The 18,842-nt window shown below is 48.1% G+C and overlaps 1 protein-coding gene across 5 annotated transcripts; it reads left to right on the top strand.

Annotated features, from left to right (window-relative positions):
• Positions 1-78: 78 nt before the first annotated feature.
• On the top strand, positions 79-17,412 carry ANKS3 (ankyrin repeat and sterile alpha motif domain containing 3). Of its 5 annotated transcripts, none has more exons than XM_072878210.1 (18): positions 79-109; positions 3,928-4,028; positions 4,172-4,347; positions 4,696-4,894; positions 5,100-5,221; positions 5,958-6,039; positions 6,732-6,867; positions 7,181-7,339; positions 8,494-8,619; positions 9,531-9,646; positions 10,529-10,696; positions 11,230-11,354; positions 11,622-11,763; positions 12,370-12,542; positions 13,819-13,934; positions 14,821-14,904; positions 15,395-15,489; positions 15,733-17,412. In XM_072878210.1, exons 3-17 carry the CDS (start codon positions 4,178-4,180, stop codon positions 15,475-15,477), a joined length of 2,001 nt encoding a protein of 666 aa, XP_072734311.1. In that variant the 5' UTR covers positions 79-109; positions 3,928-4,028; positions 4,172-4,177; the 3' UTR covers positions 15,478-15,489; positions 15,733-17,412. The 5 variants fall into 5 exon arrangements, 4 of the variants coding, with proteins under 4 accessions (XP_072734311.1, XP_072734310.1, XP_072734309.1 ...); XM_072878209.1 differs by lacking the exon at positions 79-109 and adding an exon at positions 1,019-1,038 and having other exon boundaries at positions 13,819-13,922; XM_072878208.1 differs by lacking the exon at positions 79-109 and adding an exon at positions 1,020-1,038.
• The last annotated feature ends 1,430 nt before the right edge of the window (positions 17,413-18,842 follow it).

The following is an 18,842-nucleotide window of genomic DNA, read 5'->3' as shown; positions in this document are numbered from 1 at the left end:
GCGAGGTCTCTTGGGCTTTGTAGTCTGGAGGCTCGGATGGGCGGAGGGTTCCCAGCATTCCTTGCGCGGGCGGGGCGACTTCCGGTAGCGGAGCTCACCGGGTGTGCAGGTGAGGGGTGGCGGGGCCTGTGGCGGGTCGGGCCGGCGGCTGTGGGGAGGGCTGGCTTGGGCGCAGCCGCCTACGGTGCTGTCCCCCGGCGGTCGCCGCTGATGGTGGGCCCACGGCCGGAGCGGTTCCAGTCCGCTAGCCGAGGTCTGCCGGCTCCGCGGCGGGGTAGGCCGGGGCACCCGAGGCGGCGCGGGTCCCGCGCCTCTGGCGTGCCCCGGCCTACCCCGCCGCGGGGTCGAGACCGAGTTCCTAGGAGGGCCTTAGGGGAACTGTGGCCCGGTGAGGTGCAGGGATAACGTGCCTCGAAACCCTTTTGCTGTGAGACTTCTGGTAACAGCCATGTAGTTACCGGTTTGACAGCTACAACCAGGCTCGCTTCTCTTCAGGCGCATCGTTGTGCGACTGGAGCCTGCCCGGCACTGAGCCCTGGCGGCTGTGGTGTCTGGCTGCCTTGGAGTGCTGTGCCTTGTCTGGCATAGCCCCTGTCCTGGGAAATGCGCTCCCTAATGTGGCTGTTGAAGTGCTTTTGTGCCTCTTATCTTGTTTTTTTGGGGAGCATATTATGTGCTTTAACATGCCTGAGAGTGCCAGGCTCGCGGTACAGATGAAGAGCTTGATGTCTTTTCAACAGGCATGTGTAGGATTGAATCTAGGTGTTGCAGGTCCTCAGCTGGAGCTCGTGCTGCAGGAATACTTTCTCTTACACATCGCTATCCTGTGGAACCTGATGTGGTTCCTACAGCTGTAACGTGTGTCCATCTCTGGTCAGTCAGCAGACAACAGTAGTGTGAAGATGAGATATTCTGTCTCTGGGAGTGCTTGTTGTTGTGACTGAGCTGGTAACAACTCTTTGTACCTATACAAGGATGTAACAAGGCTTCTTATTTCCTCCAATAGGTTGTTGCTGAATCTAGTGGAGATAGAACTAAGTCAGTGAAGCATGTTATCAGCTTGATGGCTCAGTTGGAACCTCCAACAACCTCCACACTTGTGCTGTCTTGGGTGTCTTGTGTCTTTTGGGACAGAAGGACCTGTGTGGATGTTACCTGTGCTTGTGGAAGAGGATGCGAGAGAATGAATTTAGCAGAGCCAGTGCAGCTTGATGGTGCCTGAGGAGTGGTGATTAATGAGCGGTGTTGGATTTGTTCTGTGTTGGGGACTGGTTGCCTCAGTTGCTTCTCAAATTGCCTCCCATTTATTTTAGTATGGCTCTTTTGTCACTCTTTCATCTACTGTCATTTGTTCCTTAGGCTTATCCTCCAACAAGATATACTAAGGTGCTTTTTGCTGCAGTTTTCATACTAAGTTTTTATGGTATCTTTCTTTTTTCTGCTTCCTGGTTTTCTCATCTGTTCAGATAGCAAACTCTGAGTCCAGGACAGTGTGGTGTTTGCTACCTGCTCTGAGTCTCAGCACTGTAGAGTTCTGATCCTGAGAAATTACTAGGTGTTGATGTAGTAAATATAATTAATAACAGCCTCTCGGGGCTGAGGAAGGTCTCTAACAAATGTTAGCTTAATTGCTCTGCCTCAAAGCAAGAGAACAGCCTGTAAATATTCAGGAGGTCTTTGTCTAGCTTACTTTTAGCAACTGAACCTCTGCTGGTAATCCATCACAGTACTCTTGGTTTTACTTTTACAAGGATTTTTTCTGGTCTTTAACAAAAATCTGCCATGCTGCAACTTAAGCCTGTTATGTCCTGTCATATTTGCCATGGCCACAAGGAACAGATTATTTGTCATCCCCTCTGCAGCAACTATTTATGTGTTTGAAGGCTGTTACCGTGTCCCCTCCAGGCATCTCCACTTCAGACCAGACAACCCTGATTTCATTTCACCCAGTCTTTTCACTTCAATCCTTAGGGCTCTGATCACTTTTATTGTTCTCCTGTAGAGTGTGATCAGCTGTCCTCTCTGTTTTCTCAGGTGCAGAGCTGACATCATGCTCCAGTTCAGTCTGTGGTAAAATCTCAGGGTGAAGAACAAACAAACAACCCCCCCCCCCAAACCAAAACAAAAAACCCCAAAGATGTAGGCAGTTAGAGCACGGTGCAGGTGGTAGGAATGAGGCTGGGAGTCTTGAATATTCTGGAGTCAAGCATAACCTTTCTGTCATGTCAATATTGCCCTGTTGACTGTGGATCAACTTGCCAAAGTTGTGTTGGTAACTAGTACCTGATGTGGGGCTCATTCTGACAAAGACCAAACGTCTGTGTGTTTTATGGTTAATGTATCCAATTAACAAGGAGATCTGCAGAGAGAACAGTGAGCTTTGCTTTCATCTGAATGTGCTTCTACAGACTGTCCTGGATTTTACCCCCTTTAACTGTGAACATGCCTTTTTGCCTTCCAGGGGCAGCTTTAATCTGTTGTAGTGAGAAACACTCCTACTTTTCCCCCTTATGATCCACTTAAATCTATTTATATTGCCTTGTATTTTGATTGTGAGGTGTTCAGGTCTTTCATTTGTGTTCTGCCCTGCATATTCTTGCCTGAGGCCTCTGGGTTGCCAGTGTAATACAAATTGCTGCTATTAGGTAAAATAGGTGCTTTTGCAGATATCTTAAGAAAGGAATCATTTATTACAAGCACACGCTGATTAGGTAGAATGGATGGTGCTTTTGTAGTCTTAAACCGAAGAAGGAGGAGTGGAAAAAAAGCAAGGTGTGGGAGAAAGGATCCAGATGGGGAGTGCAGATGTAGGAATTAAAGGTATTTTGCTTATGTTATAAGAAAAGGGGCTGGTGCTTGCAAGACAAAGACTCCCAGTTCTTTAGAAAATACAAGTACTGTTTTGAAATGTTACAGCTGAGGCAATCTAAAGAGCAACTGCTGCTGAAGAGCGTGTTCCTGCTCTCTTTTATTCTTCACCAATGACAAATTTGGCATTTGCATGGCCCCAGAATGAATCAGTCTGAGGAATGAAACTGGCAAGAAATTATCAGGAAAAAGAAAGAATACCTTATGTTGCCTTAGCTGCCCAACATAATATGTAGTGGGACCAGGCAAACACCAGAAGTTTGGTGGGCAATGAGACTACAGGGAGGGGAAAGTGCTTCTTGTTGGATTGACTTGGATGTAGCCTGAAACTGCAGCTGAAGACCTCAGATGATAGATGCAGCTGTGTCAAACAGCTTTTTATGAAGTGCTGAACAAGATCACTCTCCTGTGAGTGGTTAAAATGATTAATATGCAATTGCTCCCTAAGGCTAGGGATGGGAAATAAACCTTTCAGACAGTCATGAAACTGTACTAGCTTTGTAATTAAGTTACTGTCTGCAGGATGGTGGACATGCTCAGATAATGAATGGGCAGGTGCACTGCTGCTCAAAGTGTTTCAGCAATTTCAAAGATTCACAGAGACAGGACTGGGCTGCTTCTGAAGTGCTGAAACAATAAATGGTAGAAACAACCTACTTACAACCTGATGACATAACGAAGTGTGCCCTCTATTCAGGTGATATTAGCCACTTTTGAGAGCAGTGGATGGTTGTCATTATTAATGCCTGTGTCTTATATTACAGGATGGCCCTGCTTAAATTAAGACAGATGGAGAAAGACCAGGAACATCCGACACATGAATTCTTAATTCTCTCTCTGAATTATAAAACATGCAGACAAAGAATTACATCCTTTTGTATAACACTAAGCGTGCCATCAGCACTTAAATAGGTGTTTAGTCTTCTCTTGACGAGGGTATCCAAAGCTGCCTTAGGCATGTTTTGATTAGAAGGGGAGGAAATAAAGCCGGTGCTTCTGAAGTCTTAAAATGAGATTTGAAAGATGTGTTTTTAGCATTATTGGCTTTTATTTTTCCAGTGTATTCAAATCCCAGAGTCCACTGCAGCAAGAAAGAACTGCCAGCAAAAACTCCTCAGCAAGTCTTACTGCTTCAGGCTAAGGAGGCGATCAAAGTCGAGGTAGGAATTTGAAACACTATACCTCCGAGATGACCTCACCTTCCAAGCCCGTGGCACCTTGGAGCTGTAGCGCCAATGGGTGATGCCATATTCTGTAGAAAATGGAGATCAGCTAAAAGTTCTGCTTTGCTTTGGTTACTCAGGGCGGGATGTCGGAGCTGAGTGATGAAGCCAGTGAGTCGGAGCTGCTGAGCCGCAGTCTTTCCATGTGGCATGGGGTTGGTCAGATGATCTGTTGGGAAGAGTTGGATGTTCCCCTGGACTTGCATACAGCCTCCTCCGTTGGCCAGTATGAAGTGGTGCAGGAGTGTATTCAGCGGTAAGGAGGGGCTGGGGAGGGCACAGGTCTATGGTTACTGCCAGTTATGTTTTTTCACTGGCTGCTATACAGGTCGGTCTAACATTGCAATGGGGGCACATCACTGGAACTCCTAAAGTGTTCTTAAGCACAAAGTTTCAAAGGAAAAGTCTGCTGATAAAACTTATCTCCTTAGTGATTCGGTGGAAGTTGTTCTCGAGCTGGTAGGAATTCCTATGCAGGCTTCAGTGCTAGAATTTTTTTCAGCCTTCTTTCAATACAGTGATGGTAGCAAGAGGCTGCAGGAATCTACTGTGATCTACAGCTCCAGGACAGTAGTTCAGCTGAATTATTTTCTCTGTTATTTAGTGGAGATCTGGATTTAAATAAGAGGAATTGTGGTGGCTGGACTCCACTGATGTATGCCTCGTACATTGGCCATGACACCATTGTGCACCTGCTGCTGGAAGCGGGAGTGAATGTGAACATCCCAACACCAGAAGGGCAGACGCCGCTCATGCTGGCCTCCAGCTGTGGAAATGAAAGTGTTGCTTACTTTCTTCTACAGGTGTGTATCCCATAATAAATAGGTAAAGCCACACCACATAGTTTAAATTCTCCACCAGTTGCAACCAAAGTGTGCAATTCATGTTCTGTTGTGAGTTCAGCTTTCTGACAGGGATTTAAACTCTTGGTATCACAGTGCAGAGGGGCAGTGGCTAAGAGACCCAGCAGAGGGGGGACAGTAAAGAACATTCTCTGTTCTCTTGAAGCAAGGCGCAGAGCTGGAGATGAAGGACATTCATGGCTGGACTGCCTTATTTCACTGCACCAGTGCCGGACATCAGCAGATGGTCAAGTTCTTACTGGACAATGGAGCAAATGCCAACTGCAAGTAAGGAGGAATCTGTCATTTCATTTCTCAAAAGATACCTCTTATTTCAGATATAGAAGGAGCAGTTGGCTTATGAACGCGTTTGAACTTGGTCAGGGAGAAGATGCCTGCTTTTGTCTTTTTCCTCCTGTACCTTAGGAAGTATGGCACACTCTATTAGCTAATACAAGGGTAGGTGACCTGCAAACTGAACAGTGAAGTCTGCCCGTGTTGTCACTGCTTATTTAACTAAGATCAAGAGAAATTAGATTTACTACTTGTTTAATCATGGGCTAAACTCTGAAAGCAAGCAGGTGCAATGCCTTCTGAACTCAAGTGCACTTTGTAAGTCTTTCTATTGAATTTTCTGTGTACTTGGAATTCACTTTGGTTTTTTGAAGTGTGCAGTGCATTCCCGTGCCTTGGGAACTGCCTATACATTTATGCATATTGAATTGCCTGAGGTCAACAAGAGGTTCTTGCTTTGTTAGCTCCTGCAAAACTGATTTTGCTACTGAAAGGCAGATCTGCAACTGGAAGAGTAATCTGTGGCTGTGCAGCCAATAGAGTAACACTTACTAAATCTCCACGGGGAGTTTTACTGAGATAGACCAGAGCACAGAAGAACAGCCAATACATGGAACAGTTGGTGATCAGCTGAGGGTAGAGGCTAGAGATGCCCTATTAGGGTATGGCAAAGCCTGCAGCATATTTCAGCTTTGATTAGTCCATGTGTGCATGTTTGTTCTCTCTCTAGGGAGCCTGTGTATGGATATACACCTCTCATGGAAGCAGCTGCTTCTGGCCATGAGATAATTGTTCAGTACCTTCTCAATCATGTAAGTGTCTAGACAGTTCTCTGTAAAGCTGAAAATCTGTGGTTCCAGCCCTTAGAGAGGAAGACCTGCAAGTTTGACACCAGACTTTTTACAGTGTTATGTTTGATCCTTGATGACAGTCACCTCTGAAGTCCCAGACTTCCCAAGGACTGTTCTCAAAGTATCTGCTTTCTGAAGGCTAGTACTCTGATTTTACACCGGCCTTGCATGAATAGGAGTGCGGTCTCACTGTCCAGATTTAACTGAATAATGACTGAATTAGAAAACAGGTAATGCAGTAATCTCCATATTGTTCACAGGCTTGCATACTTGGGCTAGTGGGCATTTTCTACCTCCAGAAGCTTATGAGCGTGCATGTCTACCGATGTTAAACAATTTGGTTTATCCCATTTAGTTGGTCCAGCTTACTTCCAGAAGGAGGCAGCAATGTAAAACATTTTTCAGATAAAACAAACTAGTTCCCTGTGGCAATGCACAAAAGCCATGTCCCTGGGCTACTTGGCATTCAGGGATTGGAGAGACTGTGGATAACTAGAAAGGCAACAAAGTATTAGTGGAGCTTGAACGGTCTATCAAAGGTGAGCCTGTATTTCTGATAGGCTTGGAGGAACTAAGACAATTCTTTGGCTCCCTTGAGTTTTTGTATGTAGTGCCCTCTGCTATGTACATTTTAAACATGTGTTTTTCTATAGGGAGTGAAGGCCGATGTCAGAGATAACACTGGAGCCACAGCACGGATGCTGGCTATGAAGTATGGACATACGAAGATTGTGGGGCTGATAGATTTGCATGCAGCCCCAGTGCCCAAGGTCTTCTGCAGGGGTCCAGGTACCAGATGTTTTAGCTTGTTCATTTTAAGATAGAATCTGAAGAGAGGTGCTTGATATTTTGAAAGTATGTTACTATGTGTGTGGGGTAGTACTAGCTGGTCTGTCCTGGAAATTCCAGCATTTCTGAGGATGGAAGAGGCATGGATCCAACACTTTTTTTGTCTGCTGGCCCTTTTCTGACCTGGTTAAACTGTTTCACCCTCCCTCTTTTAACACTTCCTTTTTTTTTTCCACTGCATTTATAGGACCAGTAGCAAATAAAGTAGGTAAATTAATTACTATGCTGCTAACAATCTTTGTTTAAACTACAGGGAAATATGAAGAGCTGAGTTCCTCAGATGAATCATGTCCTACTCCCCAGAGACAGAGACCAGTTCGTAGGACCAAGGGTCCCAGCATCCATGATGGACCCCAGGCTTTGGCTAAGATAACAGCGGTTGGAATTGGGGGAAAGAAGCAGTCTCGCTATGGTGAGAATAGTTAGAAGTCTAATTGAGAGTCCTTTGAGGTTTTTCAAATGCTTTGCAGCTATTTCTGTGCCAACATTTTTTTTCTTTTGATTTGGGATTCATGTGTGACTTGTACAGAAACAAAGATAGTGAACACCATCATACAAAGCTATCCAATCTCTGGTTTAAAAAGAAAACCCCCTGAACTCTCTTGTTGGGGCAGGATACTGATGCGTGGAACATTTCTGTGGAACAAATACTGCTCTTACCTCAACTACTGTTCCCCTGACTCTTGAGAACAGTCCAGCTTCCCTTTTTGAGGTAGGCTCAAAAGTTTGAGAACCCTTCTCAAGCTGATGACAGAGGAAGTGGTCACACAGGCCAAGAAGTCATTGATCGTGAAAGTGAACTCGCTGCTCCTAGACCTGTCAGTTTTGTCTTCCCTGATGCTTGAAATACTACTGAAAATGAGATTATAAAACCCTTGCAATAGGCCAAGAGAAAGATCATCCCAGTTCAGACATCAGCCCCTGGCTGCAGTGGTATGAGTCTTGTTTTCTTGTGCGTGTGTCCTAGCTGTAAGTATTTCTCAGGCTGATTCCCTAGTTGTCTAGAATAGCCAAGAATATAGACTGAAAAGCATGTTCCAAGTTCGGTTCATTCTCTTAATACAGATACATACTATCCCACAGGCAGTGGCTGTATTGAAATAATACTGTCAGCTTCTGAAACAATAGTGGGATGCTACCAGTGTTTTAACACAGATGCAGAGGGGTTGGTTTTACAGGGTGTGCTTGGCTGGGGATGGGACATAGCTGGCACCTTGCTCTCTTAAGCAGATGTTTTTCCCCTTTGATAATTTGGGTATGAAGAGGAGAGGAAGTGCTGAAAGCTGCTATTTAAGGTGCATCTCTGCTATGAGGCTGTTTCCTCTGACTTTTTTCAATGCAACCATCTAAATCAAGTACAGCTGATGTGTGTTTGTGTGAGGGAGACTGTAGGCATATGCATTTCTCAGTTTTTCTGTGGGCTTTTTAGAATGGAACCTGCTAGTTGAGAAGACAGTCTCTTCTTTTGATTATTTTCAAATTCATGAGTGGTTGCTTTTCCTGCTGGAGCCTCTCTGGTAACTTGCATCCTAATCTTTACTGGTTCTCCCTTCCTCTTGCACACAGAGCAGGTCCCTCCTCAGGGCTATGTTACCTTCAATGATGATGGCAGCTGTGAAGCAGATGATATCCGGAACAGGGATGTTACCTCTCCAATTAATGAGCAGGATGTGGAGAGCAGCAGCAGCAGGGGTAAGTACTGTCTCAGAAAATAGTCTGGCTTGCAGTGCACACCTGGATGTGAGACCAACTCCCTGGCTTGCATGTTCCTTTCCCACTAAGATGTTGAGGATTGGAGTATTTCTCATGAGGAAAGGCTGAGAGAGCTGGGATGGTTTAGCCTCCAGCAGAGAAAGCTCAATGGAGATCTCATCAATTTATACAAATAATCTGAAGGGAGGTTGTAAAGAAGACAGAGCAAGCCTGTTTTCAGTGGTGTCCAGTGAGAGGACAGGAGACAGTGGGCACAAACTGAAAGACAGGAGGTTTCCCCTGAACATAAGGAAGTGCCTTTTTTTTTTTACTGTGAGGGTGACCGCACACTGGGGCAGGGTGTCAGAGGTTGTGGAGTCTCCATCCTTGGAGATGGTCCTGGGCAACCTGCTGTAGGTGACCCTGCTTGAGCAGTGTTTTGGACAAGATGACCTCCAGAGGTCCCTTCCAACCTCACCATTCTGTGATTCTGTGAAGCAGCACAAAGGAAGGATCTGTCAACAGTTCCTAAGTTAATAAAGGATAATGTGGCTCTGTATTGGCTCTGGGCGCAAGGAAAGGCCTTTCCTGAACTTTAAGGGGAGTACAGGCTTGGTAGTAATAACCCACTTTTCCACCCCATAACCAAGAGTCTCACAGAAACGCACACACCCAGCCTTCCTGCTCTCTGTGGTACTAAACAGACTTGGAGAAAGATTAGTGCCTGGGATCAGACATGTGGTATTTCTGTCTCAGAACCGTCTTGTGTCATGAGTGCTGCATATGAAGCCTTGCTCTGGGTTTCTCCTTCCTTTCTCCTCCAGCAGGTTTTGCTGGTAATTGTGTAGCAAAACCAGCACTGAGTGTAAGGAAGTTGAACCTCAATTTTTTTTTTCCATATTCCTTTCCAGAGGATAATGTTTTCTTTACCAACAACTTAGCTGCTGTCAGGAGCAGCAGCAGCAGCAGTGAATGCCTGACCAAAGCCCTGGGGGTCAGCAGTGAAGGCTCCTTGGAAAGCAATGAGGTGGGGTTTTCAATTTTCCTTTCTCTGCCTTCAGCTTGGCCAGTGCTGTCACCCTTCCACAGCCTGCTATGACTCTGCCTCCACAGGAGGCTGTAGTACCAGGCTGGGTGAGGAAAGGTAGTATTACAGGGACAAGAAAACCAATTTCCATTTTTGAAGATTATGGATTGGCTTGTTTGATCTCTGGCTAGTAGCCAGCTCTCAGAGCACATTCACTCTAGAACAGGTTGTTGATGGCTAGTCAGTAATTTTTAAGTTCTCTCCAGCTTCCAAACTCTTTGCAGACTTCTAGCTAGGTGGTGGACAAGAAAGGATGTGACTTGCTAGAGCTGGGTCAGTCCTTGAGCTTGGTGAGATAGCAGGCAGTATAGTAAGATTTAGGAAAGCACAGCAGTGCTGTATTGGCATTTCTGAAGTACAGAAAGGGGAAGAGGTTGGAGGTTACTCAATAGTTCAAGTCACAGCTTGTGTGGTTCAAGACATAGCTCTGGGGCTGATGTACAGAAGGGTGATATAGCTGAACATGAGCAAAAGTCCTCTATCTTGAGGCGCTTTTCACAGGTGGAATCTCAGTGCATTGTATTGGTTCAGGGAGGATTCAGCATTGCTCTTCGCTCTGGCTTGCTCTGGCATGTTGCTTCCTAACTGGGATTGCAAGAGCCTGATACCATTTCATGGTACAAAGCTGCCATCTTGGGAGTGACTTGACTGAGCCCTTCCTAATAAGGGCTTTGTTAGTCTTTGCTTGTGTTTGTGGACCACTACCTGGATTTAGAGCTTGGGACTTGGAGGAGTCTGCACTTGTTAGCCGTAGTGATCCTGGCATCTTTGCGTGATCATCCTTGACCTTTACATTTTGTGGGTTTTTTCTTTCTGTTTCAGGATTCTGACCATGCAAACAGTCCCCCTAGTCGGAAACAAGCCAAGAGCTTTAAGATCAAGAATCGCTACAGCAACAGTGATAGCCAGTGGACCCACTGCCCAGGGAAAGCTGGGGGCTCTGGTCAGCACCTTATCCTTCCTGAGCCCCCTGCCTATACAGGGCCCCAGGTAACTATGCACAGAAGGTTGTCTCTGAAGTAATGCAGACCGTGTCGCTGTATCAAGCTTGGGGGCTTTTCTAAGGTTGCCTAAGCTGCTTTCTTGGCATTCTGAGATAAAAGGGAAGTTGTCACCAAAACACCTTTGATTCCAGACCTCCACCCAAACTTAAATGCTTGTGAAACAGCAATTTCTTGTACAAAGAACTGTCTGCTTAGGTGTTGCTGTTGCTTGGAGGTGTATTCTAGACCCTCAGGCCTGTGGATGTGCTACCAAACATGTCCGTGGTGGGGGCTAGGGTAGATGTTGGTGTGTCTGTCTGCTCTGTGTTTGTCACGAGAGGTAATGGCTGCAGCAGACAGGCCAGTCCTGTTGTGTTGTGTGACTCTGGAGAAGGGCAGTTAACCAGGGGAAGTCATGGCTGCTGCTAGAACCCAGGAAGGCATAACAGCAACATGAGGGAGTAGATGTTTATGATGAAGAGGCATGGCAGTGCTTTTGTTTGTGAAGTTATAAATAAGTTTGTTTTGGATGGGCTGCAGGACCTGGCAACATTCCTTGAGCAGATTGGGTGCCTGAAGTATCTGCAAGTGTTTGAGGAGCAAGATGTTGACCTCCGGATCTTCCTGACGCTCACAGAGAGTGATCTGAAGGAAATAGGCATCACGTGAGTGTCTGTAATGTAGTTCTCATCTTTCCTCTTATAAACCATGCACACAACCTGGTCAGGAAAGTTTAGCTAGTGCATGTTTTTCTGTTCTGGCAGTCTCCCACACAATTTTTATATCCCCTAGTTCTTGGCTGCAACAGGCTCCTGTTTTTGGAGGTGCCTTGAAGGATCCAGGAGACTGCAGAGGTCCTCATGGCATCCCATTGGGCCTAGGGACAGATGGTGTAGTGCTTGGTCCCTGACAGTTTGCCATTCTCCCACCAGTCTCTTTGGACCAAAGAGGAAGATGACTTCTGCCATTGCCCGATGGCACAGCAATGCTCGGCCGCCCAGTGATGCCCTGGAGCTGGCCTATGCAGATCGGCTGGAGGCTGAGATGCAGGAATTGGCCATTCAGCTGCACAAGGTAAGAAGTCGTCTGCCATGAGCTGCTCCATGCCTTATCACACTGCAATAAGTGGTGGGTAGCATATTTTTATGTTGTGCCTCTAATGGCCTGAGGTAAAGGGGAAGACAAAACTTTCAGTGGACACGCTTGGTGTCAAGTAGATCAGGATCACCATAAGTGCAGCTTATCCACTCCTCATCATCTGTGCTCCATGCTTGTGAAGCCTTTATGTCTCTTTCCCATCCACCCGAGAACTAAAAGGGCGAGTGGGAGGAATTGAATACCTACTCTTTTTCAGTAGTGTAATTTTTATGGTGAAGTTGTGCAGCCATTAGTGAACAGACTTCCGTTGATTTGGGAAATTGGGCCTACTGAGTATCTTTGCAAATGGAGAGGAAGAGGGAATTGTAACTGGGGGGCTGGTCTTGGTGTGGAGAGAAACTATATTCAGTGTACAAGCCTTATCCAGCTTCCTTTCCCACTGGGTTGGGTGCAAGTTTGCAGGAACCCTCTGGCTGCCTAAGCCATTAAAATAGCAGGGACTCCAGGGACGTGTCAGAGCAGGCACTTATGAGAGTGATGTACAGTGCTCCCAGCCTAATCCTCTGTTCTGCTCCTCTGTAGAGGTGTGAAGAGGTGGAGGTGATGAAGGGCCAGGTATGCCAGGAGCAGAAGCTGCGTGCAGTGGCTGAGAGCTGTTTGATGGAGCGGGATGAGACCTGGAATGCTATCCAGTGCCAGCTCAGAGAGGCGCAGGCCATCACCAAGGATGCTGGAGTCCTACTGGATCAGATCAAGTAAGTCATTCCCAGGAAATGGCACTGAGGCTACTGGGAAATGGGATTTGGGCCATACAGAGATCAGAGGTCATACTGGCAGTCTTACAGGTGATGCTTAGGGTAAGGCAGGAGAGCTCGCCAGGCATCTGAACCCATTTGGATCCTGCCTGACTTTCTCTAGTGGAAAGCTACAGCCACGTGAGCAGATGTGAAGCCTTAATCAGATGCATGAGCTATAAATGGCCTGACTTTTCAGAGATGCTGAGCGCTCCTGTTTCAACTAGAAGGTGAAGGCACTCAGCTCCTTTGGAACCAAAAGGCTAAGTGCTTGCTTTGTGCTTACATGAGACCCAGTGACCAGGGTATAACTTGGTGATGGGGTGAATGCAGGAAAGAGTTTCTACCTTCCAAACCATATCAAAGGACTTGCAATGTCTTGCAAGAAAAGTATTCTTCACTAGTCAGGGCAACTCTGACACCTAACAGAAAAACCTGCCCTGTTCATTCACACCACTGCCTTTGAGTTCTGTCTTCCCCCACCTCCTAATATATCTTTTGTTGCCTTTGTGGTGCTTTTCTCCCTGCCCCAGTTGGACTCCTGTCATGGGCCCTGTTCTGTCCCCTGATAGAACAGACACGTCCTTGAAGGTGGCATTAATCCTACTGCTACAGTTCCTGGCCCAACAGAGAATGGGGCCTGCTCACTACCAAGCCAGGGTGAACTGGGATTGGCTTCCAGAAGGACAGCAGAGCAATACTCCCAGCTGCGAGGGGCAGAGCACTTGTCTCTTCCCCCTGACTGAGGAGCTGAGACTGTCTGGTAGAAGGGCCCTGCCATGCTCTGAGGATACACTGTTTGAACTGATGGTGTGATGATGTTAGCCAGAGAACTTTGCGTGCCTCTCTTTAACCTGATGCTGGTCCTGAGGTAGCTTCATTTGCCCGTTAGACACCTTGGATCAGGCTTGATTCTCATATAAACCAGGTGCAGCCCCTGGCTTGGGCTTTCTCCTGCTCACCCCGCCCCCTCCTTCTCTTCTCCCCCCGCAGCTCCTCTGTGGACAGGGGCAGAGATTGCTGTGGAGATGGGGCACAGTGGAGAGCGCCCTGAGCTTTGTCTGGGGCACGTCTTCCTCTTCCTGGGAAGGAACAAGGAGCAGTTTGTAACCCAGGGCGTTAGATGCGGTCCCTCGGCACCCCAAGCAGGTACTTGCAGGATGTAGGAGTGCACAGACCGGCATGTTGTTCCAAGAAGTGTCCCTGTGCACTTCTGATGGGCTTTCTTGTTTGGCAGATCTTGTCAAGCAGAGCTGTCCTCCCGGCTAACCCAAGAGCAGGCAGTCAGCAGAGTGCTGGACACAAAGGTGCAGCTGGGAACCGGTGAGAGCAGGCGGCCTGGTGAGCGTCCGGGTGAGGAAGAGCTTATCAAACTACACAAATGGGTGCAAGGGGTGGGTAAACAGCAGGACACCCCAGAGCAAGCCACGTGCTTGCCTTTCATTGCTGAAAGGATGAAGTTACTGATTTGGAAACAGATGAGCAGCCAAACCCTTAAATTTAGTGCAAAAATTCTTGCTCGGGGAAAGCATTTAAAGCACTTGGGGCGTTTGGACTTTAACTGCAGCAGAATTTCTCAGCAACTCTTGATTCTTAGCAAGTGGGAAGCTTTGGGGTCTGGCAGGTGTTTGTGGCTAAAAATGCAAAGCTGTGGCACAGGCACCCAGTGACAGCCCTGCTTCATGGGCCTGTGGCTTCCCCTTCCCATGCTGCGGCGTGTGGGCACCTCGGGTGTGTTACTGCATTGTGCACTAGAGCAAGGTCTGAATCGCAGGCCATGGTTGGTTCCCTAACCCACTCTGGGGGATTGTGCTGTTTGGCCCGTGGGGCAAACTGCTGTACATGGCTGGGCAGGCTTGGTCCACCAGCTCCTTATCACGAGGAGTTAGCAAATGATCCTGCTGCCCATGACACGCTTCCAGAAATGTGCTCTTTGCTGCGTGTGTTTTAAAAGTGAGACAAGTAGAGATCCTGTTGATTTCTGTCCACTACACTTAATCTTTTTGAGATTCTCTTAATATATGACCCAGCCAGTATAAAAAAATTCCTAAGTGGTAGCATTGCCAGAAAAACCCCTCAGTTTGTCACAAGCAGTTCCAGCTCTCTTCCTGTGTGACTCAGAACCCCTAACTGGACCCGCTTTGGGTGTGAGTGCTTCACAGCAACACCAAACCCTTGTCTCTGCTTTGTCACAGAGAGCATGCAGATTGATTAAACGTGTGGTTCCTCTTTCTTGCAGTGCTGGAAGGTTGGCCACCTTCTTTGAAGTCTCTGAGCTTGCCTGAGCTGTCAGCTGTCCTAGAGGAGTGTGTGGGAGAAATGGGTAAGGTGGGGGAGGACCCTGGCCACATGAAGTGACTGTTGTGCTGGAGGGGAGGCATGGCTGGGCAGGTTTTTGATGATTTGGCAGTGGTAGGTTGGAGGGACCTAACGATTCCCCCTCATTCAGGGGAGTCTCCAGGCTCTGAAGTTGGTTCTGGCATTTTCTTGCACTTAATCTCACTGCAGATCTTGGGCTCTGCCTCATCCTCTGCTGTCAGGTCCAGGCTGAGAGCAGGGGGTATGTGCTCCCCTGCATCTCTCCTGCTCAGTGGTCAGAGCTGCTTGTGAAGTGGTTCCCAAAGCCTGTGTCCTGTTCTCCTGATGCCAGCAACAGGCAGTCAGAGAGTAGAGATGCTCCTGTTTTCAGGGTGCTGGAAGAAGCTGCAGGGGAGGAGGCAGGAAAACAGTGGCTGAATGCAGACTGCAGCCTGGTCTTTACCGCTTGCTGGCCTATTGCTAACACTGTTTTTTTCCTTTTGATTTGTCCTCAGGGAAAGCTCTGCAGGCTGTGACTCAAAACCTCCAAAGGCTCCAAGCCCCGGGGCAGAGTGGGCAGAGCTGGCTAGAGCCGTAACAAAGCAGGAGGGTGAGTGGGAACTAATGACAGCCACGGAGGGCTGTGGCATTGAGGGGGGCATCATTCCTCACAGCAAGTAGCAGCCATCTGCTGCTTGTGCCCAGTGCTCGCTCATAGCCTGCACACTGAGGCTGTACTCTAACTAGTCCTTATGCGCCCTCTGCTTGGTTTTCCCTTTGGAAAATCCTTAGTCCCCTTGTCCCTGTGCCCCACTGAAAGAGTGACTGTCCTCTCTCTTCCTGGTGGCTGCAGGAATACTGACGTCGGGTGACTGTTCCACCCGGAAGCTGAGTGTGCCTGGGAGAATGAGCGCAAGGGCTGTGCTGGCAGCACCGCAGCTCTGCTGAGAGTGCCGCAGCAGCTGGTGGATGCGTGGAAGGTCTCAGCCATCAGAGAACGTCCCTGGGAGAACGAGGGACAGCAGAAGACAAGGACCCAGCAGCTCTTTGGGCCTGACTGTTGTCTGGGTTCCCAGGATCATTGTTGTTCATACCAAAAGGTTAGGTTAAGAGGAGGAGCATCAAGCCCAAAAGGTTTATCTGCCTTATGCATCCACAGCCCTTGTCATTCAGGGCTGTGTGGTGTTAGAAAGTTGACAGTTACTCACAGCAATCAATTACCCTTTTCCACATCCTACCCTCCCCAAGGCTGCCCTGGCCCCTTCTGTGCCATGTGGATTGCTCAGGAGCTGACCCAGAAAATGTATCTGAGGCAATAAGGAAGGCAGGTTTATTGTGGATGAGTAGAGTTTGTAATATTCTGCTCACTGAGCTGCAGCGAAACTCATGCAGCCCTAATCTCTAGCAGGAATGTCTGCCCTACTGCTATCCCAAATGTGTGCTTCAGAAACCTCTCCCTCCAACCAGCCCACCCTGGTTCGGTTCACGTTCTTGCCCCCACCCCCAGGGTTGTTTGTGATCACGTTATTCAGTCCCAAAGAACTCATTTTTGTGGTAAATGCTTTATGGCAGAGACTCTCAGTCTGGTTTGTCAGTGCCAAGATCCCAACACTGACAGTGGTTGCAAGGCAGATGTTCCCCTGGAAGGACATGAGAGAGAAGGAAGAGCTCGAACTGTTCAGTCTCCTGTGCCTCTGGCAGGCAGCAGAGTGCCAAGGCAGGCAGAACAAGAACTGAGGGACAGATCTGTCCCGCAGTGGGAGCCGGGCAAAAGAAATCACATCCCAGATGTAGCTGCAGTGCAAAGCTTTGGTCCTCAACCACTGCCTGCCTTTGGTTTCCGGGCTTTAGCGTTTGGAAATAGTTCTGCCAAGGCATTCTTGTGTTGGCAGTGTGGGTGTCTTCAAAGGGCAGACAAATGGTGCAGGCAGAGGCTGCCTCCCCAGAGAGACTGCTCCATCTCTTGGAGCTGGGCGAGCAGCCGCAAGGGCTCTGGTGACAGTTACATTGATGTAAAATAGTTTCCAGTGACTCTCTGTTCCTGGGTATTGCTGAGTCCTGTGGGGAAAAAAACCCAAACAAAAACCCTGAACTCTGCAAGTGATGGCCTTGATGAGTCTGGAAAAGTGTTCTTCTCTTTGCTGGGAAGGGGAAGAAACTGCGTGTTCCTTCTGACTTTAATTTTTTGGACCTTGATCACAGATGCCAAAATACAAAAATCCATTCTGGCTCCATCCTTTGAGATACAGCAGTGTACATATGAAGGAAAAGGAGAGCCCCACAGAAAAGGTGCTGCAGGAGCCCAGATGTAAAGGCTTAAAGGGGTGCTAGGGCAGCCCAAGGGGGACACCAGGGAGGGGATTTTATAGAATAGTGTTTCCCTGAGGAGGCAATCCCTTAAATGAAGGACTTAAAACAGCATTCATTGCTGAAAGGGTGGCTGTGCAGGCAGCAGGGAGTCTGGTGCTACCCTAAGGCAAGCTGTCTGAATAAAATAGTATTTGCTGACTTGGATAAAATAATAAAAACTGAAAACCTGTTTCTGGCGTGTGGGTTTCTCTGGAGGGAGCTGGGGTTGTAGAATCATGAATAACCTCACTGATTTATTTCAGGACAATCAGGAATACATACAGTGCCTTCCAGCTTCCTCTCCCAGGTGGTCGCATGCTGAGAGGTCTGGGGCTGCCTTATCCACAGCTTCCCAGCCCTGCCCGGCTCCTGGCGGAGGTGGCACCTTGCAGCACTAGCTGGGTAGTTGATGTGGGAACTCGTGTGGTCAGGCAGTGCCAGAGCTGCACAGGAAGAGCATGCATAGGTAGCAAAGTGTGTGTTCCTCTGAGGGCTCAGCTCTTTCCTTCCTGGTTGGGGTTTGCTACTTTTGCCCCTAAAAGGTCCCGGTTGCATGACAAAAGTTGTCTCTGCACTAATTCAGAAATGAGTTTAGGCCTCGTTGAGCTGTGTGCTGGTATTTTCCTCTCGGGATGAAGTACTGATCTTGTGCCCAGCTCTGGTCTGAGGCTGTTGTGAGCTGTTGGTGTGACTGTGCTCTTCTAAACCTTCAGCCAACCTCTGATCTGTTGCTAGAGTCAGGTGGTCAAGAGGGCAGCATTCAGCAGCTATCACAAAGCTTAAATAGGGCAACACAAAAATCTCTTTCTGGTCAAAACTAAAGCTCTTGGTGTATCTCAACACAAATTAAGCTGAGTTGGGGTTTGGACTGGTGGGAGTGGAGCAGAGTCACTCTCGGATCCCTGCCATCTCAGTCCTGCTGTGTCCTACAGCAGCGGTGGGCCAGGGTGCAGCCAGGGCTTTCTGTCTCTGTACCCAGTTTTGAAACTGCCGGGAGAGAACTGGAAACGGCTCCCCTTTCATGCTGCGATTCAAGGTCCCTGTGTTGAGAACTGTTACTTGTCTTTTCTCAGCTCCATCTTACACGCAGCAGCACTTCAGAGCGTACCTGGAAGCACAGGAACCACTGATCCATCAGGGAGAGTAGCTTGGATCTGGAGAAGAGGGCCTGCTTTCTCCTCCCAAGGTAGTGTGGCCTCTTACAGCTTTGACATCAGCTGCTGTAGCAGTGCCCCAAGCGCACACACCGGTGCTAGGCTGGAGCCTGCAGCACCCAGGGAAAAGCAGAGGAGAATCCAGACAGCAATCCGACTCCTGCCCAGGAGAAACTGCCTGCTCCCTTGGTCTGTGTGTGACGGCTCTGCTGGTGCCAGAGCTGGCCTGTGATTTGGGTCACTGTTTCTACTTATCAGTATCATGTTAAGTGTTTTATTTTGCTACTTCCCTCCTTGTGTAACCTGTAATGTAATCCTAGGGAGGGGAACACGGTGCTATCCACGCCAGGGGCTCTGGGTACCTGTTTAATGCCCCTGTAACTGGGAGTGTATGTGCTCAAGCGCAAATTAGTACCCTCACATACGCAGCCGGAGAGCTGTTTCCCTCCCTCAGAGCAGA

The sequence above is a fragment of the Ciconia boyciana genome, chromosome 13 (genome assembly GCF_034638445.1).
Source record: "Ciconia boyciana chromosome 13, ASM3463844v1, whole genome shotgun sequence".
NCBI lineage: Eukaryota > Metazoa > Chordata > Aves > Ciconiiformes > Ciconiidae > Ciconia > Ciconia boyciana.
This window is presented reverse-complemented; position numbering and strand designations above follow the sequence as displayed.